Here is a 27,859-nt window from a genome sequence, read left to right on the forward strand (position 1 = left end):
TCATATTAACAGTGATCGTATAGTTATGAAATGAGTTTACCTTCACAGACAGAATATTCAGCAAAAACATTTTTTACACAAGAATAAACTCAATACTATAACAAATAAATACAATTTGATATAGTATTGAGTTTACTTTTAATTTATTAAGTTTAAATGTTATGTAATAACTTAAAACATGGTACTACATACCGTACCGTGAAAGTTTCTGAAATAAAACAAACACTTAAAAAGAAGTTAAGAAGTTACACTTAAAAGTGTAGCGCATATCTGGCGCAAGTCGTTATATATTGACCTTGAGTTTCTGAAACTTTGATCAAAGTCAAGTTAACGAATTTAGCCTTTATTTGACTGGTCATTGGTCGATAGCAGTCGATGACGCAATTAGCTAACCCGACTTTAATCAACGTTTAAGCTGTAATACATAGAAAGTGAAAAATAATTGTCACTGTAATTAAAATTTATTTCAATAAATATTTTACAAGGATAAAGTTTACGTTTTGTTATAATGTCATATATGATATTACAATATTTTTGTACCAATGTATTATTGCAGAAACATTTTCAACAGCAGTTTTCTTGTTAAGTGGACCCTTAAATTCATCTTACAGCGGTTCATTAGCACGACCGGTCTTTCCTTGGACAGTTTTTTTTTAGGACACTAACCTTTGTTTGAGGTTGGCAGAGTCACAGGCCAGCTCTGGGCCGCTGCCAGATTCCTCGACAATGCACAGCTTAAAATAGACCGACGAGAAGTGAGTAAAATTTTTCTTTCTACAATTCAATGGAATTTTGAACTCGATGTCGTAGTGGTGAATTATGCTCTAATATTTTTTTTAACTTCTCTCATTGTTTGCGTAGCTTTACTATTCGTTAATGTTTCGTTTAAAAACCTATTTATGTTGATATAAAAGAAAAGAAGAAAGAGCCGTCGAAATAAAGAAACGTACGGTCTCTGTGTTTTCTCAAAGTATGTCATTGTTTATTTTCACAGCGATACTAATGCCAAGACAAATTGAGGTTGTTTGTAATTTACGCCGCTGTAATGTTATGTGATAACGTTAAACAGCGACAATCAATTATTTTATCGCGGAACCCTATATTTAAGGTAACAAGGTTTCGGATAAGGCATTCAAACGTCAAAAGAAAGAGTAATAAACAGTTTTCTTCTCGAAAATAAACAAATATTTACGCCTGTCATAATATTTACAATTTAAGAATATATATGAAGTTGTCGAGTTTCGAGGTTTACGTTCAATATAATTTACAAGCGAGTTTATAACTTTAACCTTATTTTCTTGTAAATGATAAAGGGAAATATTTTCAAAGAAAATTAACTCAAATAAGTATTTATTTAAATAAGTTGAACGTACATACAGAACACCAACATGTGAGACAATGCAATAAGATTGGAATAAAAACAGTTTGTATATTAGGAAACTTATTAATAATAATAATTATAATATTTACATTTTGTTGAATAAACATAACAATTTAACGATTTGACCTCCTTTGCCAATAAAGATTAACTGAAAAGTTTCAGACAATTTCATAAGAGAATACGACAAAAAATGTCCGGATGTTCAGGATAGGATTACTTAAACAATTAATCTTTTTTATTTGAATGTCAAATCAGTTATAAACGAAAGACAGATATCAGTGTTTAATTAAACACACAATTAATAATGTTTATAAGTAAGGCGTATTTGAATAAGATCATTAAATATTATTGAATGGAATTTTTAAATGTATTGATAAAAATTAATCAAAATTACAATATTATTCAATATTATTATGTCTTATGTTTCGTTTGAAATTATCGTTATTCACGATTTTAGTGTTTAATATACGGTATTAGAGGTCATTGTTGTTTGCACGAGCTTACTACAATGTGTGGATATAGACATCACAAACACAAGGCTGGTAATGATCTGATTTCAAATATTTTTTTATAAACAACATCCCGAAAGTGAAATGAGTTGACTGATAAAAATGATAATTTTATATAAAATACAATTCATGTTTAATATGCTAAAAGCTCCAAATGATAATATTACTTAACAATTATTAAAGAGCGTATATTTATAAACAGACAAAAATAGATATTAAGTAATTAGCACATGACATATTTTTTTTATCATATGTATGTAATGCCTTTAATATTTTTTTGTTTTCAGAATTTATACATAATACTGAACCAATGTATTACATTAATTATACATATGTAGGTTAAGTATTATATAATAATATTAAAAAAAAAAAACAAAAATAAAGAGTATTTAATCAATCTGAATTTATTATAAAATATTTTAATGACATAATTATGCGAATTATATCCATATTAAAAAAATGTTCATAAAAATAAATAATATATGAACTTCAACCGATACCAATATATTCTTTACTTCATTATTTTTTTTTTCTTTCATTTTATACATTTCAAATGTAAACATGTCATTGTGCTAATAACGAAATAGTTCCAATACGAGTATAAGTAAATAGTTTGACTAGATAAAGATTTACATTATGTGTTTATATTTTACATAATAATCTTATGGCAGCAACGATAAATATAATCAAATACGATTCAAATACGCAAAGAACAATGCTAGTTGTATATAGAAAAATGTTCAAGAATTATATGAAAATACATCAATTTCTTAGATATGTTTTATTTGAATAATGATTACTAATAAATAAACATTGATATTATTCCCGACATCTGGTCCTTTAATAAATATTTCTAAGCTAATTTGAATCGCACTGAGAAATATGATACTTAATATAATAACAGTAAGGATGTTGTTAATCTCATAGGTCTAAGGAATATACACAATATACAATATCACGCATAACACATTGCAAGCCAGAAACATAATAACAATAACAATACATCAGACGCTTACAAGATTAACAAGACGCAATTAAAAAATCGCCAATTGCAAAATATATTTTAGATATTATACCGTATCTCAATAAAATACAGCGAAGCTTTTCTGTAAGAACTCAGTTCGTGTATCACTTGTGAAATGTCATTAAACGACTTACGGGTTTACGCTATTCTAATCCTTTTAATCATAATTATTGGAGTCAATATCGCATGTCATCTTTTGTCATTTTACAATCGTTTTCGATGGTGAATTTCAGTTCGTTCTCACATAATAACGCTACAGACTTAAATTATAACATCGCGTAAATCAATTATAAAAAGATAAGCAAGTTAGCTAGTTAATGGAACAGCTTGATTTTATTTATTACGACGGTACGTAATTAGTATTCGTTCGAGAGGATAAATAACTTGAGGAATTAGTCGTTGAATCCTGGCGATGTTCTAACTTAAGTGGCATTCAGCAGAGTTTTTACAGGCCGGCTTACTTTTGAAGTATACGTGGAAGACATTCATAACATAACTTTTACAGCTATTGGTCAATTGAGCACTGTTCAATATAGAATTGAGAAAATGTCCATTCGACAAGAGTAGTCGTATGGAGTTGAATCTGAAGCGTCATCGACCGATGATCGTCGGCTCGTCGGCCATCGCTAGTTCGTCTGTCGCGGCTTTGTCGCCTTTCCTTTTACGAGAGTACCAGAGGAATGAGGCAGCCGCGAAGAGATTCACCAAAACCACGAACCACGCCAGGAAGAAGCTGATGTGGAAACTGGAAAGGAAATCTCAATGTTACTAAGCAAAAATTCAAATATTTGGCAAAGTCTAAATTAGTGTCTTAGATTTAACCTCAGTTATATAATCACTAGAAGTCGCCCGTGTTTTAGGATATTGACTGTCACGTGTTGTGCAATAAAGTAGCCTATGTCCTTTGTTTGAGTTCAAGTTTGCTTCAAACCAAATTCCATCAAAATCGGTTCAGCGGTTTGGTCGTGAAACACTGACACACAGACAGACGATTAGATTAATATAGATGAATTTATTTGAACAGTAATGTCTATATGGTTTTGTTCATTCATTTTAATGACTTAACAATAATATGGAATGTATTAAAACACAATTATATCTGACTTACTAATGATAGGCACGTTCTGGATAAATAAACTTCAAGTTCTTCTTCATATGGTCCACGGAAGACATCATTACTTGAACCACGACGAAGGTACAAGCGGCTGTATCAAAAATAAAAAAAAAATAAGGTCATTTCATAATACCAACATTATAATAAAATAATTTTATATAATACTTTGTTGAAGTCCAGTCATTACAATATAATTGCTTTCCAGTTTGAAGGGTGAGAGAGCCAGTGCAACTACAGGCATAAGGGACATAACATCTTATTTCCATCTTAGTAATCGTGGTTGGTAGCGCAGTGACGATTAAATTTCCTTACGGCGTCTATGGACACTGGTGACCACTTATAATCAGGTGGCCGTGTGATAAAAACATACTTCAAACTCAACTTATAAATAACAATATTAAAGAAAAATACGAGCTCGTATAAAACTAATAGCCAAAGAGCCATTCTCGTGTTTAAAAGAAAGTTTAAGAGCTTTATCCACGCCGCTGGTTCACTGCAAGTTGAAAAAATATGTCTCAGAAGTTTTAATCTTACACGAGCGTTCTTTATAGCTGTACAAGTACACAATTGAAATAAGTTTAATAGAACTGAATTTTGTTTGTTCAAATTTTTGACATGCAATTCTAGTATCGTTCGTGTTCAAATAAAATAAAATGTTATATGTCATTTACTTATTTTACGAATAGATCTAAGATAACTTTGATACTAAAATACTTCATTTTAAAAATTATAAACATCAATGATTATAAAGAATCTAGCTGTGCAAATTTTTAAATTAATTTATCTTAAATTTTTCATCACAAGCATTATATAAATATAAAAATTGCTCAAGAGTAAGTCGTTCGGTAGCATTTTATATTTTGTTTTTACTATCGTCAAGTAACAAACCAAATAAAAAAACGAAAATGAAATTGTAATGTCATTGAAATCATATTAATCCAGGGACGACGAATGTACTCGTTAACGCACAAATGTTTAATTTATCTCGACCTTGAACTATTTTAATACACGAATATTTGTGGCTACTGTAAATAAACCGCAAATTTTCGCGAACCATCACAAAAGAATTTGAAGGGATCTCTTTATTTTCGACCAACGAAAACATTTTCAATTTGTTTTATTTAATTTAAAAGGTCGTAAGTAAGTTTCCAATCTTGCCTAGGATGTATGAATTTTTCAACAACATTCTGCTTTAAATTTTATGAATTTCATTGAGAGCACAAAATTTTATAGAAGCAATTCTGATACACAGATTATATACATCAATTTTCAAATAAATGTTGTGGTAAATAAGAATACAGTAATGTTCTTAAGTGGTAAAACTGAAATTTATCATTTTAATGTACATTTACAGGCAACTAAAAAGTCAATAGGAACATTTGATATTGTCTTGTTATAAAATTAAAAATAGAATCAACGAGAATAATATCAAAAATCGCCTTATATCAAGTTTCATCCGGAAAGTTTATCTAAAGAAAAGTGAGTCAGCTGATTCTTAGTTAGTTAATGTTACAAAATTCGGAACACTTACTGCTGATGAAGTGTATGCCTGCAGCGAGGCGTTTAAACATGTAACGCGGATTCCTGAAGGTGTACACGGAGAAGCCACAACCCATCGCCATTACAAACAGACTGATGATGCCGAAGGAGATCATTGTTCGCACGTAATCTGCAAAACAACTGCATATTAAAATTGTAACCTTAGAACCAAAAAAGCTTATAAATTTAAAACAATAGTAATCATTCACTGCTTATCCGGCATTTTAAATTTATAAATCCTTTTTAAAAACTATACGAGGCTATTAACTGTGAAATTATTATAATAAATGTGAAATTGATACATAAGTTAAATTTAAATTCAATAAAATTGGATGCATATTCATTAATTGAATGCCATGTTTGTAGATGATATGAACTATGTTTGTATATAAGTCCTCATTTATTGCAAACGAACAGTCTAATGTAAAAACAGTTATCTCATTTCGGTTACCGTTCCTGGAATTAATTTTCCAGCTTTATTCAACAATATATATATATATATATATATATTACCAGTGAAACATTAAATAAACAAAGAGTTCAATGCAAAAATAGTAGTAAATGCAAATATAGCTAGTTCACTAGCTTTGTTTAATCAAATATAGATTACCGATGAATTATTAAAATGGCATAACTGAAAAAGCTTTTACCATAATACGTTTATTAATGTGGATTATTGTGGATATTTTCATAGCGAAAAACCGATTTTCAGTTTAGCTTTAAGCTTAATTAATGATCGTGAATTTCAGATTTTCACTCCAAGCCTTTTAACGATTTTCGATTTTTTCGTCGTTCGCTTATTAATAACATTATTTATGACATTTTTACGTTTTATCTTAACTTTTAATACGCAAAAAATATATTTTTTTAATTACAAATAACTGGGTTGCCTGGCAGAAACCACCGCCTATATACCTCAAGATATACTCTAAGTAATGTGATCATTCATTTAATCTAAAATTGTATGTAATATGTTACAAGTTTCATTCGTCAATCAAAGTATATTAAGTATCTACTATTATACTCAGTACCTGTATACAGCAAATACAGGTGGGCTTTCATAGAGCCCTACCCCATCGTCAATAATTATCGAAATATATAATGCTTTGTGCTTGTTTGGGAATTATTATTTGAAAATATTTTTTCTTGGCTATTTTGACACATGCTGTTGAAGCAAGTTATAAGTCAACAACAACACTTGGGGCAGTGCGAAGAATTAAAAAGAAGTTTCCCGAGCGCATCTTGTCGGTATTACAAAAATGATGAATGAATCCAGCGTGAGTTATTTCCTAAGGGTTTTATTATTAAATATATATAAGAATAAAAGTTAAGTTTGTTTCCTATTGTAAAAATAATATTTGGAACTTATTTCACAACGACAGTCTAAATCAACCAACATTGTTATACTGTTTACTTGGTGGTAGGGCTTCGTGCAAGCCCGTCTGGGTAGGTACCACCCACTCATCAGTTATTCTACCGCCAAATAACAGTACTCAGTATTGTTGTGTTTCGGTCTGAAGGGTGAGTGAGCCAATGTAACTACAGGCACAAGGGACATAAAATCTTAGTTCCCAAGGTTGGTGGCACATTGACGATTTAAGGAATAGTTAATATTTCCTACAGCGTCATTGTCTATGGGCGATGGTGACCACTTACCATCAGGTGGCCCCTATGCTCGTCCGCCAAACTATACCATAAAAAAATACATAGAAGTTGTTACATATGTGGTACATTTGAATCTGATCCATACAAACTTTTTCTTCATTTTTGTTTTTACCGTCGAGTACTAGACTAATTATATAAATACATTTTTTTCATTTAAAATACAAAATTCCTTTGTCTGAATTTGAAAAAACAATATTCAGCTAAGAACAAGTTCATTCCACTGAAGCTTGTCGTTTCTTTTGGGAAACATCTGTTTGTATCATTTCGTAGTATAAAAACGCTGTCTATTCCTATGTATACTTATATCTTTAAAATTATGCAGCGGATTTCGAAGCGTTTTTTTAATAGATAGAATGATCCGAGAGGAAGGTTTTTGTATAGACATGGTCAATGTATAAAAGAAACAAGAAAAAATCTGTAGTATATTTAGTATCAGCTTCACATAAGTGCGAAGCCGAAATAGATCGCTAGTTAAATATAAAGTTGTATCGTTAAAGGCATTATTAGAACCGCTTCAGTATAAACGAAGTTAACAAAGATACTCAGTATCAATTGTCGGGAAGACGACGATTAAAGACACTTGATAAATTGTGGTCATCTATTGGTTACGAAAACCTATTACAAAGAACGTGTTCGATGTGTAGTTTGAGTCGACAATACTGAAGTATCGAGGTAAGCTCCTTATATTTCTCTAATAATTTTACCATTGTAGTTTAAAGTCCACTGAGCCTGTTGTGCATATAATCCTCTTACCGTAACGTTATATAAAATCTCTACTAATGTATGAAGCTGCAGAGTTCGTTTGAGCTTGGTGATATCAAGACCTACCAGTACGATTTGAAGAATTCTTTTTGCGTCAGATAGCAAATTTTTTGAGACCAAATTATGACATTACGCTGCGAATTACGGAGGCGGAGCAATAAGCAGTTAGCGTGGGTAAAACTGCGAGGAGTAGCTAATGTATAATTAAAATGTATGCTTTCACTAGTTTGTGTTAATATTACTCAAAGAATTTATTTATATTGATGAACAATTGGTTTGTCGTCTACTAAATGTTAAGCTATCAATTATTATCAATGTACCCGATGTTGAGTTAAATAGTTAGAAAATTTAAGGAATAGCAAATAACGTTAAGTCGATTTTTAACATTTTAGAATTAACATTCGTAGTAAGTTCCTACAGGATAGCACCGCTGCTTTGAGTCACCGACGTATTATAATTCATCTTGAAATAAGAATCATATTCATACTGTTGTTTTTATAAATTGCACTCATTATACATATTATCCTAATAGGTAAATTTTTATCCTCAAGCCCGTATCAAGCCGAAGGTAAAAAAGTTATATTTTTTTTTTGTCAACTTACTTAAATCAAGTAAGAGATAGTTGATTTATAAAATTGAATTTTTAATATTTAAATTTATTCCACCAAAAGGTACTACGAGAAACATACCACTTCTAACTGTTTTATACTCTATGACCATTGAGAGCTTTTGATTTAAAAGTAAACTACACGCAGTCTACAGAGCAAATAAAACTAATAGCTTTGTCCTCTTTTCCTTTATTTAGTTTAAAGTAAGAAGAAAGTAAGAGAGTGACAGAGAAAGATCTACTGAATACGTGAACAGAAGAAATAAAAAAAATCACAATTTCTAATTTAATAAAAAGAAACTGTATATGGTACAAATTAAAAATATGTTTCCAAAAACAAATGTTTTGAATATTAATTTTAAATTTTGCTTATACAAAAGAAAGCAAGATACCACTTCAGCGCAGACTGAGCCTAAGGCGGAATACATTCATAAAAATCGTAAAAGAAAAACGTAGAAAATTTTAAGTCATAAAAAATGCATTTATTTATTTTGCGTTATACTAATGTAATTTATTGTGTAATTATATTTGAGTTTTACAATCCAACCTTCATCTAATCATTAACACACTGATTGCTCCAAGATCATAATGACGTAAGACTAGTTACTTAAAAGAGACTCGGATATTCTTAATGACCTTTTTAATTTATAATAGTCGTTTCACTGTATCGCCCGGTTGTCATGAGCTTTCTGCTTTGTCTGATCTATCACTGAAATTGTATTTTCAATCTTTTATCGGTACGGATTGAGTTCAAAATTGTTTGTATAATTTTATTAAGATGAAAAGTTTAATACGATCCTTTCAAGTAATAAAATGATACTATTATTATACTTACTGGCTATGTCAATATCATAGGCGGGATCAGCTGGCTTGCCGTTCTTCATAATCGGCTGTGCTAAGTAATTTGTACAATCTGTAACAATAGTTTATATTGAATGACAAATATAAATGCACACGTTTTATAAAAACTAAACACATTCGAAATTCAAGTAATAAAATACTGTAAGTTTAGTATCTGGCCTTGGAGATTATTATGGTTCAAAATAACATTCCATTTTTAAATTTACATTCGATAAATTAATCACAAACTTATTTGGGCCATGTTGCTTTGTTGTGTATGACAGGTTTCGAACAGAAACTTTTTTAATTTTGTGTTTTTAATAAATCAAATATTTCCTTGAAAACCCATGTATTTTATAATCTGTCTAAAAAAAAAAAACGATGTTTTAGCAGTGGGGTCACTTTTCGAATTATATGCAGGATTTGTAATGAGTAAATTAAAAATCTTTAACACTCATGTATAGCTATAAAAATGATTGTATATATTGTAATCAACGTATTGTATCCGTAAGATTGTATTTTAGTCATAGTTCTACTTTTATAGTATTGTAACTCTCACGAGTCCTTAGAGACATCGGGAACTCAGTGAGACGACGCATTTTTTTCACGTCAAAACCATTTATACAGAAAGACGCAGATCCGTATTGTAACGATAAGTAATTGGGTATTTCATATATAAAAAGAAATACTACAACCCAAATAAGCGAAAGGTTTACTGGTGGCTATTCTTCACAATCGTTTAAAATGATAGGAGTTTTTTCTAATAATAACTTTATATTTGTGTCCTTATGAATTGAAAGACATGTAATAAATATACTGACACATGTACTAGGCACGATTTTTTTCAAAAGAATAATTTGTTTCATAGAACTATTAAGGAAATTCAACCATAAACTGGTCATCGAGTGTTTATTGCTTCGAATAACGAGCCCATAAATCAAAGCTTTCAACAGTTTCAGTAGGTATACCTACCTAGGCGTGTTATATGGCTTAATTCTATTGTTTTAATCACACTAACAATTATTCAATACTTAGTCGATTGAGTGACGTTTAATTTATGAACCAAGCCTCTGAAATTGATGAATAAGTTACGCTTAGGGTAGAAATATACTTTATTAAAGTCGGCTTTACAAGCACCTCATTTTGTAGGATTATATTAAATGTAAGGTTTACAACAGTTCGAAATTATATAAAATAACTGCCGAGAAATTCAATTGTTACTCGTTTGCACAATTAATTAATAAAGTTTCATTATAAAGAATACAATATTATTCTTTGTATGTTATGTGCCTTATTTAGTAAGGTTTTAAACGTATTTTTTTTACATAATTGACTGTGTGAAATGGTTTTGTTACATTGCCACACTGTCTTTTGTTTCCGATTGAATTAGCGATGAGCTCTAAAGCAATGTGAGCAGATCTGTTCTGTAACGCTGTCAAGCGGAGCGACTTCCAATTAAAGACATCATACATCTGAAGCTCAGAGTTACTGTTGGTCTTCTAGCTCTAGGATATGATGACGTTTTAACTGTCTCATATATTGCTGTAGCAATAAATGTTTGTAATGACATAATATGTTATATTTTATAATATCATCTATATGATTTACGTTATCGACGTGATTAAAATTGATCTGCCTATATATTTTATTAAAGATTAAAGTGATCTTAATTTACTATTAATATTGATTTACAGTTCCATTGTTATTATTGATGTAATTTTACATTAGAATTACTTATACATAAATAATAGTAATAATGATTAATATATAATAATCACATCAATATTTATTTTAAAAAAGATATCATACTCTTTACTTGTGCAATTCCAATTATTTAAATCACAAATAGTTATTGTTTTTTACATGATAGATATTAAACGAGCAGGAGGCTCATCTGATGGAAAGTGGCTACCACCGCCCATGGATATCTGCAACACCAGGGGGCTTGTAGGGGCTTTGTCGGAAAAAGCTTTTTGATCATTCAAGATCAGTAGTAAAATAGGTTAACGTAAAATCTGTCTTACCGTTTATTGATAAAGTTTATAATGTATGTATAGCCTATATTTCACCAGGTTATGCTCCACTGGACAAAGCAGTATCAAATAACGTTCTGAAAATGCGTGGAACAGATTGTCGTATAATATAATACACGCATTAATGGAAGTAGCTTGCATTACACTTTTAATTTAGGAAACGAGTGTCCCATAAATTATTCAGATTTCATGGTCGTAGGAAAATATGAAATAATAATAAAGATATTACGAGCACTTCAAGCGCTTAGATGATGAGTAAAAGAATTTCTATTTCGTAATGTTTCCGGTTCTAAGATTAAGATAAAAAACAGATGTTTCTTCAATCCATAACACGGTACAGTTACGTTGACATTTCACGAGCTTTATACGTTTCAACGAATGTTCGAAATTTAAAATTTTTGCATATAGAACTCGATATAGTATTTGTGTTCAAACAATATTACAAAACACAAATCAATCAAGATATAAACGCAGCGGAAACAAATATGTGCGACTGACAATCTTTTATTGAACGCATTCCAAGATGACGTTTAATGTAATCGTTTAGGAACATCTATTTTTAGTTTTCAGTAATAGCTCGCCTTACGGGGAGTAAAACAAAGCTTAGGAAGTGATTTTTCACCACAACACAAAAATTCGTTAGCAATAAATAGGAATACTAGAAAATAATAATTAATACATTTGTATGTCCAAAAAATAATAATATTTTTTCACAATATAGACTCGATGTTCTTGAAAACTATGTATTCTATATTTCATATCCTATCCTAATCTGCGTCCAAAAATCAAGCGAAAACACCAGAATTACGCCATACATCCATTATTGGGTCACCGAACTCTATATAAATACATCAATGGTTTACGTCCAGAAGATTTTCGGAAATAGGATGTGACAGATAGTGTGAAAGACACGAGATAGGTCCTATAAGAAACTTTTTATCATATGTACGTTTGTACAGCGAAATAAGAGCAGCTTTAGCGAAATAAAAAAAAATGTTTTATCAAAACTAGTATTGAAACATCAATGTTCTAAAAATTGTGCAATCGAATTCTGAAATGGTTATCCTAATCTGCTAAGGATACCTTTTTTATCTGTATTTATTCTTCCTTCAATATAAGCATTTTGTGAAGACTACCTATCGTATATAACGAAGACTTGATATTACTTTCCCATACATAAATGTCATATATTTGTGATACATATAGTTTGATACAGATCCTTCACCAAGTCTCGTAATCACATCACGTTCAGCTATTAATATGTAGTAATTTCGTTCGGTTACGTTAACTGCGCACAGCGTTGCATTGTTTATTTATTTACGTTTTACACACGCTACATACTAGCTACTATAGCTGGAGGCGACTTGTAAGAACCGATGTGGTATTTTTATCGGTGACTATAAATCTTATTGTGTGGGTCGTGCAGACCGTTTATTTTTTGGGTTAATTTAGAATATTCCTTCTGTTACTATGTTGATTTTCAATATTCATACATTGACAGTAATATTTATATTGTGAACTATTTTTGATAGTAAGGTTTTGAGCAATGCCGTCTGCGTAATCTGAGTAGTACCTACTCATATAGTCTACCGCTAAGTAACATGTAAGCTAAGTACTTAGTACTTTTGTGTACTGTATGTTATTTGAAAGCTGAGTGATTCAAGGAATATCAATCTTAGTTTTTAAGGTTAGGCACATTGGCAATGTGAAGAATGGTTGCAATTCTACCGTTGTTACTCTTGATTTTCCATAACACAAGTGCTTAGGCTACTTACATTGGGATCAGAGTAATGTATGTGATGTTGTCTCATATTTATTATTTATTTATTAATTTATTATTTATTCATACGTTCTCAATCTCTATAGATAGTTTTGACGACTTTGTACCATGTTGCCCAAAAGCCCGTCCAACTATGTCTTAAAAAAATCCAAGCGTCGTCCCTTGTGGCAATGCATTTTTATTTTGTCTGTTTATATTCAATTTGTAAGAAATGACGACGAAGACGCGATGAGTTTCTTTCTTTCTTTCGCTGGTTTTTCTCAGGTCTAGGTGTTTCTTTTTCCGAACTGGTGGTAGTGTTTAATTTCACCAATGCGTAATGCTCCTATATTTAATAAAGAAGTTTGAGTTTGAGTTATACCCCGGTGAACTTATAAGAGTGAAGTCGAATAAAGTCGTAGAAAGTTAATTTCTCTTCTCGCTTAAGTGTGACTTAGAGATAGTACAACCTACTAGAACGGCTTAGTGAACTGTCAGAAGTGTCAGAATAGTATCTCATACATACTTTATTGCCAATCGTGAACAGGATAAGTAAAAACTTAGTGACATACGGATTCAAATTTGTTGTTCAGATAAGATCGACTTGTTTTGTTCTTATGGCTGTCGCGCCTTTTTAGAACATGTTTTAATGCGCCTTTATACTATAAACGAAGAACTTAAATTTCAAGTTTATTTGTATTATAGTTTAAGTTATTTATTCATTGTGATTTACTTTATATTCATTCTTCGCTTTTAATATGGGTTATCTGGGATTGTAGTCCGGTCGAAATATATGTAAAATCTAATAACAGTAATTCGTATCACTGCTATCCGATGAAAATGGTCTTTTATTTTTTTTTATTTTGCGGAACATGAATCATGTCTATTCGTTTTTACTATTTTGTTACTTTACGAATATTGTAGTTTAAAATTTAATTTTTTAAGGATTTTTTATTATTATTTAATTAATTATAGTAATTAATCATCATAGACAATATAAACTTTTAAGTGAATTTTAATGTTAGTAAGCCAGTCAGTTGCATATAAAACTGAGTATATTTTATTTCTTTTATAAATTTAACAGCACAATAAAGTATATATTTAAACGGTAAACGCATTAGCGATATTTATTCTTGCATAATCTGTCTTTCCATATTATTTTCTTAGCGGACAGTAATTGACAGGTCGTTAGACTCGCCTGTGTATGTTGGTATGTCATTTTGAAAGAGCAGTATTTCCAACACGACATCATTTAATCTCCGATTATTGATATAGTTTAATCTTCATACATTTAGCTGTTTTAGTTTTAATTATAGAAACATTTAAAGTGAATGTATAACGTTATGCATGTGTGAGTGGTGTAATATGTATGTCTGTACGTATGTATGCATATAGCTTTATTAAATTAAATAGTCCCTCATTATCAAATACAGCTCGTGGGCAAAACAAATCACACGTACGATGTCTCAAGATTGATTAATTAACCGCAAAGATACATTGATATAACAAATCCCTAAAAATTAATTACAACTTTAAATATTATTAACCAACATGTTTGGCAAGAATACAAATTGTTTCAACTGCTTTCAACTCACGTGTTAATTATACAGCAAACTGTCACATTTAACAGAATGACATCACACGTCTTACTCGCGCAGATAGCTTTGCGCACTCTTGCACAAGTTGCTACAATAAGAGGCAAATATAAATGTCAGTATACTTACTAGAATAACAATGAACTTTTATGTCGCTGTACAAGAAAATTGATTTAATTTCCTCAATATGCTAATAATATATATACAATCTAATTTTGACAATAAAGCAAATACATTTTTTATTTGCGCGTGTTCCCGGCCAGAGGCCTTCGTTAAACTGCGCAAACTTACTCATAAAAGTCACGTTGAATTGTATTTGAAGCCTTCCGTTATCCTCTGACATATTTTATTCTATGCATTCATTTAGCTGTAGTTTTTTTTAAATAAATTATAATTAAGTTTAATAAGATATACTGCGCTTATAAGCGATATAAGCGTTTCAATGTGTAAATACACAACATCTCAGTGTGTTTTATTATTTTTTTAATATTACAGAGCACACGCCTAAATATTAGTAATGTATGGCTGTTAATCCACATGTGGCTGAGTTTTGGTCGATCTGAGGTTTCGAAATAGCGACAGAACTGTTAATATTATAACAATAGATAAACATACAAGTGAAACTAATTGCGGACATCTGCGCTGCCGTGCTACAATTTATGAAGACACGTGATGCGTTTCTAGCACATAATCACTCATAGCTAGAGTAGAGAAGATTCATTTTGTTTTAACATTTTCTTAGTCGAGATCGTACAGCTTATAGTCTTATAAACATGACATTTACTTATTAAACAGTAAACCAATTTGATCTTAGAACGATATTGTAATTTATTTAATTGTAAGAAAACAGACAAATAAATGGGCTACCTGTTAGTGCGTCGAAAATGATTACTTTGTCCATAGGTGATAACTTTACAATATTATGAATATAAACCACAACTAATACTAATTGCAAAACATGATGCTCCTTAAAATTGAAACTAATCTGTAAAAATAATTATTGTTTGGGGGTAAAATTAATAGTACGTGAGTAAGTCAGCTACGTCGTTTCGTTTTAATTTTCTTATACTATTATAAATAAATATTCCACTTAATAATATATTACTTGGAGCTTCACTTGGCTCTAATGATATAATTAATTTTAATAATTAAAAATGTTTTTTTTTTTGTTTTGCTTAAACATGCTTTTTTCAACACCTTAAAGTATAAATTTTGAGAACTTCATTTGAGAAATACGAAATAAGTTTGTATATGAGCATTGCTCATTTAATTTCACGAAGAATATCGAATTTTAGTTTTCTAAAATGAATATACCTTACTACCAAAATTGACTTTGCTCAAAAATTGTACATGAGTATACGTGATAACCCAAAAACCACAATCACACAAAGATAAATTAAAAAAATATACAAAAAATGTTGAAGGATGGACGTGGTTTGTTTAGATTTCTATTTTTTCCGATGTGAAAAGAAAATAGCTTTTGATAGAAAAGTAAACCAGCGGGAGCTAATGGACTTAGTGAGTGAGCTAAAACAGAAGGCGGTCCAGGAAAAAATAAACTGAGATTGTTCCATGCCTCGCAGTATATTAGTCAGTTAACGAGGTTGTTACTTATAACACGAACGAACCAGATAATTCAATTACTCAAGCAATATATACAAATATAAATTATACAAGGCTATATGTATCACATGTATGCTGTATGCGTCAAGACAAAATATAATTTTTAAGGAGCCTCTTACATTTTGAGTCGTCGTTATTTTTACTGTAAAACCACCAACGATAGCCGTCAAGATCCGAAAAATATCGCTGCTTACTTTTTGTTATGAATCAAAGTATAAACAATGTAATAATAATAATTATATTAATTAAATGTATGCGTTCTGTATGAAATTCAACGAATTCGGCCTATGTCCTATTCGTTGGAGTTCAAGTTTGCTTCATAGCAAATTTCGTCAAATTCTGTTCATTGGTTTGGCAGTTAAAGAGAGACAGATAGAGTTGCTTTCACATTTATAATATTATACTAATATTGTATATACATGTGTCGAGATGGCCCAGTATGAGTCGAGATGGCCCAGTGGTTAGAACGCGTGCATCTTAACCGATGATTATTTGTTCAAACCCAGGCAAGTACCGCTGATTCATGTGCTTAATTTGTCTTTATAATTCATCTCTTGCTCAGCGGTGAAGGAAAACATCCCGAGGAAACCTGCATGAGACAAATTTCATAGAAATTCTGCCACATGTTAATTCCACCAACCCGCATTGGAACAGTGTGGAGATGAGGCCTTTAGCCCAGCAGTGGGATTTAACAGGCTGTTGTTGTTGTTGTTGTATTGTTGTATAATGATAAGCCTTATTTATGTCACTATATATTTACATGATTTTTAAGTTCAAATATCAGTTTAAATATAGAACGTTATAGTAACAAAATGACAATTATTGTGAAATAGATAACTTTTGTCCTCAGAAGTGTAATTCTGTTCGAATTTACTTATTCATACTAAGACATTCGCTCCAAAGTGATCGTATTTTAATCATCGAGCATCACTCGTTAAATAAGTATTAATGATATTGGATTATTTTATTATAAATTTATATTTTAATGGAAAACTTTTATTTCCATTTGTCACGATCACAAAGATTTTAATAAATGCCACTATCGTACGATGTTGGCTCAATCGTAATTAAAAAGTGGAAATCTCTCAGACGACAATTTAATTTCTAATATTGACCACTGTACTCATTCAGCTTAGCCTCTAAATTCTATAAAATCTAGTAAAAGGGTAACAAATAAAACTAATACTTTAATCTCTTAATTGATATTAGATTCTATATAAAATCTTTTATCGAGAAGTTAAGTAACATGCTATAGAAATAAAATTATACGTATAATAAAATTGGAGTGTCTGTTTGTAATATTAAAAGAACCTTTACTAAATGCATTTTTGTTTACCCGGTACATATAACAAATTTTTTTTTTTTTACTATATTTTATTTTTTGTCTGTTTGTTTCAGCTAATTTTACAACGAAATAGCTTACTAAATCTCATTATAAAATTATTATAACTATTAGATCAAGATGTATTTAAATAGTCATATTCAAAACTTGTTTTCCCAATTTTTTCACTTACTATGATTCCAAAATTATGGTTTGTATGGGTTCCAAAATTAGAATTAATTCAACTCTGAGTCGAAAAGTTTACTAAAAAAAATATCTTTATAACGAAAATATTTAATGTGTTATAGTCCTTTTGGTCTATGAATAGTCTGTAAAGTACACTCGTCACTTTCGCGATTGACTTACTTGTAAGATATTCGCCTTTTAATCCGCTCACATCGAACGGATTGGGTGTCGCCAAGTGCGTTGCGTTATGCCTTAATGGACGGTCGAATGGATGGAAAACGTATCGACATATCTCCCAAACACCAGAATCACTCCACATGAAGTATCCCCCTCTGGTCGGTAAGAAGATACCTGTAACAAAGACACACAATGATTAGTTATTTTATATAACAAATGTAACATACATATGTATTTATTTTGAAAAGATCGCTTTATTGTTAACTAGCAACCCTATCATAGTAGAAACGTCTAAAATTATTATCAGTGTTTCTGTACTAAATTGTCCATGTACTATATATAAAAACCTTCTTCTCGAATCACTGTATATATTAAAAAAAACCGCATCAAAATCCGATGCGTAGTTTGAAAGATTTAAGCATACGTAGCGATAAAGGGACAGAGAGAGAAACCTTGTTTTATACTATATAGTGATACAATATTATGGTGAAAGTGATTTCCTGAACGATTTCCGAAATCGTTTGTCATGGTTGTCATTGTCATAAGATAGTACTCAATGCAAGACGTATTATAATGCACAAACACGTTGCACATTATTACCTCACTCATGTAGTTTTATTGTCATGATTTTTTATTTATACTTATATAATTTGAATTGAAATAATAATATTTAGTACGGTTTTAATTTTTAATTACGTTTTATTTGAAATATCATTTATTAGTATAATTATTGATTCGGTTATCGACACCGTATTGTGGGCCTCCCGCCACTTCCTCTCGTGGCGTGTCGCGGCGACTGGTACTGCCTGGTACGAGAAAAACAAAAGGCGGTGGATTTTGAACGGGCAGAGCAGAAGAAAGCTACTATTCGTGGATGGGCGGTCAAAGGATATAATTATATACAATAAGCGGATAAATAATATATGTATTGATTGGTAAATCAATATAGTGACTGTTATGTTCACAAATCTTAAGTATATTTTTCTAATCTTAACTAATAACTATACGTCAGTCACAATAAACAGTTGACCTAGCACCACGTCTTTTCGTTTCTCGCCAAGCCTACAAGCAATACACAACGTTATCACCCAAACAGTGACATAAATGTTGTGTTAATAGTTTTATTACATTATGGACAACTTATATTAATACATTACAAAAATAAATGTTATTTCATACTCATACAAATAGGTGCAGTTAAGTATTATCTGGAAATTAGCATAGTTGGAAAAAAATAAATATATTTGAATCTAATTTACACGTGTTAATAATATAATTTATGTATATTTCATTATATACAGTAATTTGTTTTTCGAAAATTTGTTTGGTTTTACTGGAAAAAAACTTTTCAATATTGCTATTGTTACAATGAACTTAATGGTAAACTTTATATGACGTTATCAATTATTAGTTAAGTAATGCTGTATTTCATTATTTATAAATTTCATTAATTACTATTGTCAATATATTTGCGTTGGTCCCGCGCCATGATATTATCCGGTCGTGACGGTTTACCGTCTGATCAGATTACTAGAGCAAAGAAATGAAGTGTACAGCGTTTGTGGTCCGACTAGACCACTATAATATGTCCAACGTAGTAAAATAATCTCCACTGGAATAGGCTGCACTGACCGTATCATTCGACAGGACATCATTTTAATCACAAACAAATATATAGGTAAACATACATAGACACCCTTTTGTTGTTCACAATATAATAATCGTCTCAAATATTTATTCTGAAAATTGAAATGAATTATTTAATCCGAAAGTTTATTCTACGATTTTAAAATAGAAATTTGATAAACGATTCCGTCAACGGAAAAGAGATGAGTCAGAATCTTAATATGAATCAATTACATGCATCGACAAGTCACCGTGAAATAACCTGCGGCATTTTAAATTTCGTAGCGTTGCCAAATAGATCGATCTATCTTAAACGCGGTGTTATATAAGCTAATCGTTCGTTGTTTTACTTTCTTCAATTGTTAATTGATATCAATGCGTGATCAATAAGTCCAAGAATTATTTATTTTGCTTACGGATAGTACTGTTTATGACGCGTAGTTAAAATATATTGATTTGTTACTTACAAACCACACGCCTATCTAAATTGATAGTCTATGTATTTAGATTACAGCTTTTTGTATGGTATAGGCTGGCGAACGAGCATATGGGCCAGCTGATGGTAAGTGGTCACCATCACCCATTGACAATGACGCTGTAAGAAATATTAACTATTCCTTACAACGTCAATGCGCCACCAACCTTGAGAACTAAGATGTCATGTCCCTTGTGCCTGTAGTTACACTGGCTCACTCACCCTTCAAACCGAAACACAACTATACTGCGAACTGCGGTTGTTAGTTTGTTGATACTAACAATCGGATAATCCGAAATAATTTCGTTTCTATTACAGTATATAAATAATTATTAAAAGTCACTTATAAGTCCATTTTCAGAACCGAAATACCAAATCTACAACATCCTTGATATAAATGTAATAACGATATTACATATTAACTACACCAAGCATATTACAAACCAATTTTAAAGCCAATACCTAATCACCTAAAGAAAACAGTAATTCTATAATTTATACTTTCCAATAAAATATGGACACTTGCCCATTGAAATCGATTTTCCAAAAATTACAAGCACTCTGTATAACGTCAATATGTTTTCTGCTAGTAGTGCAATTCACTGTTAGTTGCCAAGTAGTATTGTTTGGTAGCATATGTAATGAGTAGGTAAACCTATCCTGCTTGTACCCAAACATATTTAATGCAACTCTATTATATTTTGTATTGTTCGCAATATAACCTACAACATATGTAGGTCATGTTTAAGGCAGATTAATTAGCACACATATGTATCAATGTTTAACGTTTGCAATTTCCATTAAGAGCTCTACAATAGCTAATGGTTTGTTTGTTGTTACACTATGCTCGCTCGTTCACTTAAAAGTGACAAATAGAGGTGCTTTGTTTCAATTCTGAATGTTTTTTTATAAAGAAAGATTACGGTTCATCCTGTGTAGGGTACCATTGAAAATTAGCGTTGGGTTCTTGGAAACTAACTTGGAAGCTGAATGGTAACCTTTAGGACACGTTAAGTATCATTGTGTTGTTTTTTTTGTATATTAAGTTAGTGATTAGTTATAGTTGGTTAATGTTTTTATTTTTGTTGTTTATCTTTTTTTTGTTTTATTTTTTTTTTGTACTTATAATACTGTGTCCTAAGAAACATTCACTCCAAATATTATACCTTGTTTTAACTAAATGAAATGAGAAATCTATCATTTTCTTTTTATTGAAATTAATTAACACATTTTTATATGCACTACAGATTTTTATAACATTAGATATAGTCTGTGTTTACTGTGAGCTTTGTGCATTTCAAAAATGATTTTATTCAGTTTTCTACGAGTTATGATCACGCGTAAAAATAGCACACAAACAGACTAGTTCTAAAATTGTATTTCGAAACCAATCTTTTTTTACGGCTCCGAAAATATTTTTAATAAACAATAGACAAGCGAGTTTCGTTATATTTTTATTTACTAATGGTTGCTCTCAGATGCAATAAAGTTTTGATACGAACCATCCAACATACGTTGTTAAAAACTCATCTCAAACAATTATGTCATTTCAGATTACGGAAAACTTAAACATAACATAATACACGTTTTATTTTTTATTACTAACAAAAACCTTTTTTTGAAACCTTTATTAATTATATTTATATGTAAAGGAAACACTTTTTTACTCCGTTTCCTTTTTTATTGATAAAAAAAAAATGTTATGAAAGAACTGTCAAATTAAACTGAATACGACGTGTATTTTATAAAATAATAATCGAATCTATTGACAAAGAAATATATGAAGTTCTAAATTCAAATGTTTTATTCAAACTTGCTTGACAGTTGATTTCGTTATAGTTGACATTAAAAGTTTTATTTAATTACTATAAAAACAGTATTATGCCCAATACAAGCCCAAATGCATTCGTTTACACGTTTCACGTATGGCAACAGAAATAGATCACCGGACATCGACCTCAGTGCCATATGCTCATAATTAATAATAAACTCTGATGTATGATTTTGATTTTCATCAACAAGCACGGCGTCAAGGCGTCTAATCGACTTGTCATACTTATCAAATATAATCATATTATAGCAAGGCTATTCTGTAAGAATTCACTTCGGATCTCACTCGTGAAATAATAACATTTAACTGTGATACGCAATTTTGATACGTGTACGCTTGAAATATTATAATTATTATAATGAATATTGCATACCACGTTCTGTTATTTCATGCTCCTGTTCTGAGTGAGTTTAGAGATTCTTCTTACGGAATACTTCTACAGTAGAGTAGAGTACTAATCTAATTGATTTAGCGGCTTGTAACCTGCCACTGTATAATTTATTTAGGCAGTTATTTTTTGTATTTACATTCTTATTTATATGTTAGACAATGTTATTTGTTTTATTGGCAACGATTAAGACTATAAATAATAAAAGAATGGGAAGAAATTTGACTTCAATATGTTTTGGCACATGATACTTGTTTCTGCTATGTTTTCACAGCACTTAGTCTACGTTTGAAGGATATTGTAATAGCCAATTGTAATTATAGGGTTGTTATTGTGTGTATCGATATATTTTTATTCGATTTTATATCGATAACTGCTCAATTTACTATATTACTTTTACAATTTACTAAATATTCATTATTAGAAAAAAATGCATAATTATACATGTATATACTTCAAATTTGCTTGATTGATCGGATGTTAAATATTGAAGCGTTAAAACTCGGAACGCAACAAAAGAAAAAAAAATTGGGCATTGTTTGCTGGCAAGTTATTCCCGTGTTAGTTCAAGAAGGGAATTCGTTCTATATGATGATTCTGATCTCTCTTTTACCGTTTTATGTTATCGTGCTATAAAACTAGTAGGGTAAGCGGTATTGAATTTGACAATTTGTAAACAGCTACAAAACTATTTTGTCAAAATATCAATCGGTTTATCTGCTGGCTATATATACATTTAATAATACTTTGTTAATCTATAAGGATAACGAGCTTTAACAAGAGAGTTAGAGTTTAGTATATATAATTATTATTATAGCGGCTCATCACGCGTGGACATAAGTTTGTTTTAATATTTTTATCTTTGATTTATACATTTTTGTTGCTTTTACCGACATGTTTAAAAACTGTCGTTCTATTTCAACTTATTTACTCAAAAACCTTAATAAATTATATACCTAAATCTTCCTTATGAATCTGTCTGTCTATTAGTAAAAACCGTATGAAATTCCGTTCAGGAGTTTCGAAGTTTAGCGAGTATACAGACAGACAAGGGGATTTTATAATATGTAGTGATAGTGATTACGAGTAAACGTTATATAAAAATCCCGAGAAAATTGCTCTAGATTTTCACCGAGATGCAGGCATCATGTGACTCGATAAACTTCGATACATTCCTGTGCATACTTCACTTTTTTATATACCTTATCAAATACAAAACATATTGTTCTAATTTTAATTTTTAATACTGAACAGTTAGTCTGTTAATCTTTTATACGATTATATTTTTTAATACGTGTCGATGACTAAATTTGAATTCTATTTGGCTTGGCACATGTCACACGTTCGAGATAGCGCCGAACGTGACAACATATAAAATGTCGGAAACGGTTTTTGTTCCTCCAACTCAGACCATTCATTTATTACTCGCTACGTAACAAAAGAAAATGTTACCAAATGTTCGTTCGTTCTATTCGTGTACGGTGACTGTTTCCAAATGTTCAAACGTAAATACAATGAATATATTATACACAAACTAGGTATTATATAGTATTAGAATTCTATAATTTGTTATAAAATAATTTGATTGTTCTTTTTACTTGCAAGCTTGGATGAAATAAACGTGTTTTGACAATGATTTATTTGCAAATCATTCAATATTATCTTCACATTAAACAATGCAATTAGATTGAAAACTCGTATCTATAAGAATTTTCAATTCCCCTTTTTAATTAGATACTAATAAACTTTACTGGTTGGGTTTGTTGATTTGACATTCGATGAATAACACAAAGTATTATGAAAGTAATAAATCTCACCGAATCGGTAAAACCGATTATTTTTACGCGCAATCTGCCGTAATGTTATTTATATATAAAAGTGTTTTAGCTGTGTGTCTAAATACAAAGTATCGCTGAATAGTATATTACCCGTGTCTGCAAAAAATCGGTAAATTGTAAATTCAGGTATACTTATTCTTAATAAAATAAATTAGACCCCACAAGCAGTTTGTTTAACAATATTACTCGAATGATGTAACTTTTTTAATCTATACTAGAGCACTGATATTATAAATGAGAAAGTATCACTGTCTGTCTGTTTCTATGTATTTCATCACGAAAGCGCTGAATCGAAATTGATGAGATTTGGTTCGAAAATAAATTTGAACTTCAAGGTAGGATATAGGCTACTTTTTTAGCTAACACATGTCAACCAAACCCTAAAACGTGGATTTGCGTTAATAAATTATCTTACTGTAATTACAATAAAAGTTTTCAGTGCTTGCCTCTTTTTGAATTTGTTGCAACAAATATAAGTCAGTCTGTGCTCGCTTTAAATACTTTCAATGTATTAATGTATAGACTATATTACTAACCATTCTCAGTTTGAATATGGACCCATTTCTCGGTGCAAACAGCTGTGATCCAAACGAATGTACAGAGACCAATTAATATCGTACATGCGAATAGAATTCTCCGTTCGATCACGAGTGCCTGCATCAACGGTCGCCGCTCTGCGCCCACGGATGAGGCGGTCGACATCTTGTCAGTCTCCATGTTGGTATCTGAAAAAAAAAAAACAATTGTACTATAAATATAAATTCTGACTTGTTTTGTAGTTAGAACTACGGAATAAATTTTTTTTTATTAAAACTTTGCAAATTGACAAGCAAATCGAATTCACATATAACAAAGTTATTTAAATGTAAAACTAATAGAAGTATGAACTGCGAAAAAATGCCAACAAACGCAGTAGATGTTATTGTATGTAACATACCTACATATTGCAAAAAGATGATTTAAATGTTATTATAATCAAATTGATCAATAGGTATTCTCCATATTTATCTTCTAGAAATATCGCGACGATTTATTACGATGACATTAAAACATACTTGATATTAAGTCTACGACTGATACATACAAGACAGCCGATTGGGATAGTTTCATAGAAATTGACCAAAACCAAATCTTGGATTGAGAATTAGTGCAAAATTCTTCATTAAAAGTATAACATCTCGCCTTATTGCTTCCACTGGAGGCCTTAAGAGGAGCGATTAGTTAAGTTAATAACAATAAAAGTTTATTTTTTGCCGAGAGTATCGCAATTGACATTCAACGGAGAAATGCTGTTAGCATTCTAGCCATTAGCCACTAGGTCACTACTTTTATTTTTCAACCGACTTCTAAAAGGAGGAGGTTATCAATTCGTCTGTATTTTTTTTTTTTTTTTTTTTTTTTTTTTTTATTTTATGTTTGTTACCTCATAACTTTTCACTGGGTGGACCGATTTTGATAATTTTTTTTTTGTTTGAAAGGTAGTGCTTCCCGTGGGGTCCCATTTTTTTTATTTTTTTTTCCGATGATGGTATCCATGTGAAAACGACATATGTCTTAAATTTGCGTTATGTATATGCGCGACAAATAGGTGAATAACTGAAAATCACGTTAACCAATTTTGATAATTCTTTTTTTATTATAAAATATATACTTCAAGGGTAATTTGGTGAAAGTTTGGTAAGGTTCTGAGCACAGGATCCATGACAAAGTGACGGAACGGAAGGGAACGGAACCATTCTGAGGAGCACGTTAGCGATACTCGGTCGAATCTTTTATTTATAGGTTATTTGGATATTTGAGTCACCTTCCGTAATGTGGTTATGTTTATGTAATTATCATAGTCGAATATTATAATCAACTAGCTACCCACCCCGGCTTCGCACGGGTGCAATACTGATACTAAATATACTACAGAATTTGTTTATATACGACATCACATCGCAAACTTCTAAAATTATCAGTGTTTCTTTACTATATTGTTCATGTATTATATACACAAACATTCCCCTTGAATCATACTATCTTTTAAAAAAAACCGCATCAAAATCCGTTGCGTAGATTTAAAGATATAGGGACAGAGAAAGCGACTTTGTTTTATACTATGTAGTGATGGAACTCCTATACGGCTCGCAGTTAGGGTGCGATATGGGGCAGAATTTCTTACTATCTTTAATCAAATTTTGTGTATGTGATGTGATGTCATATGATGTATGAAATATAGTTGGTCTTTTTCAAAGTTTTTTTGCTGAGTTCGATTACAGCTCTTTCGAGGGATCCTGTAGTTCACACCGCGTGACGTATTAAATCCGCATTTTCGAAAGTCTATTTTTGCTTTATTTGCAAGTTTCCTTTGAAATTGTCCTCGAAGTAGTTTCTGACTCATATAAACGGAACGCTTAATCTATCCATATTAAAAAAAATTAGTTAGTCAACATCAGCTTCACTTAAAATCAAAAAATAAATAAAATTTTAACAAAAAGAAAAACCGACTTCAAACAAAACACTATTTTAAAACAAATGAATATGCACGAAAAAGTAATAAAAATAATTGCGTATTCAACATATTTTTTAGAGTCTTCCTAAGTTAAATGAAATGAAAAATATTAGACTACTTAAAAGTCGATTAACGATTATATCATGTAGTTATAATTATTGTTATATTTGGAGTCGGTGTCAGCCAATAAAACCCTACAGTATATCTATCAAAAAACAATACGAGAATACTTTAACAAATATGTTTTTAACAAATTACCTTTTACACAATAATGTACTGGATCAATCAAGGGGCTCGTATCGCTTCTTTCTTTTGATTGTTGGGGCAAGGGCACCGTGGCTGACACCGGCTCCAAATATACCAATAACTATAACTACATGATATGATCGTTAATCGACTTTTAAGTAGTCTAATATTTTTCATTTCATTTAACTTAGGAAGACTCTAAAAAATATGTTGAATACGCAATTATTTTTATTACTTTTTCGTGCATATTCATTTGTTTTAAAATAGTGTTTTGTTTGAAGTCGGTTTTTCTTTTTGTTAAAATTTTATTTATTATTTATATATAATTAAGCTCTTAATGTTAAAAATTCTGATATAAATAAATTTATATTATTCTACCAATAAATAAAAATTAGGAGCTTTTGTATTAAAGATATTGTTATTACATATTATTCTTAACATAAGAATTAACAACATTAAATGCTTAAATATATACAAATATGAACTATAAATCTTGACCGCGTGGAATGGTGGCAAGAATGCTAGCAGCATTTCCCCGTTGAATCGCAATTCCGATCCTCTGGGCAAAAAACGAACCAGCTCTCCTGTCACCAGTGGAGGCAATGAGGCGAGGTGTTATACTTTTGATGAATCTTTTTGCACCACTACTATTTTTATATTAAAGTGGTATTTTTTATCGAAACTGGCTCAATAATTTAGTGATACAAGTAACGTAGCTGATAGCTCTCTCAGTCACGTTCGCAAGTTTTGATAGATTTAAACACTGTTTTAAATCTTGTAAAGATTAGATTATATTTTTGTTATAGAGATGAGATAGAATGTTATA

General features: G+C 30.6%; 1 protein-coding gene across 1 annotated transcript in view; it reads right to left on the minus strand.

Annotated features, from left to right (window-relative positions):
• Positions 1–2,417: 2,417 nt before the first annotated feature.
• The window catches only part of LOC124530087, a 46,680-nt gene continuing 21,238 nt past the window's right edge, over positions 2,418–27,859 (minus strand). The window contains exons 2-7 of the mRNA XM_047104081.1: positions 24,830–25,018; positions 18,139–18,309; positions 9,437–9,514; positions 5,560–5,697; positions 4,023–4,119; positions 2,418–3,659 (exon numbers count right to left, since the gene is read on the minus strand). Coding sequence (XP_046960037.1) covers positions 3,506–3,659; positions 4,023–4,119; positions 5,560–5,697; positions 9,437–9,514; positions 18,139–18,309; positions 24,830–25,010 — 819 coding nt within the window. The 5' untranslated portion in view covers positions 25,011–25,018 and the 3' untranslated portion in view covers positions 2,418–3,505. The remainder of the gene's footprint in view (positions 3,660–4,022; positions 4,120–5,559; positions 5,698–9,436; positions 9,515–18,138; positions 18,310–24,829; positions 25,019–27,859) is intronic.

The sequence above is a fragment of the Vanessa cardui genome, chromosome 5 (genome assembly GCF_905220365.1).
Source record: "Vanessa cardui chromosome 5, ilVanCard2.1, whole genome shotgun sequence".
Taxonomy (NCBI): domain Eukaryota; kingdom Metazoa; phylum Arthropoda; class Insecta; order Lepidoptera; family Nymphalidae; genus Vanessa; species Vanessa cardui.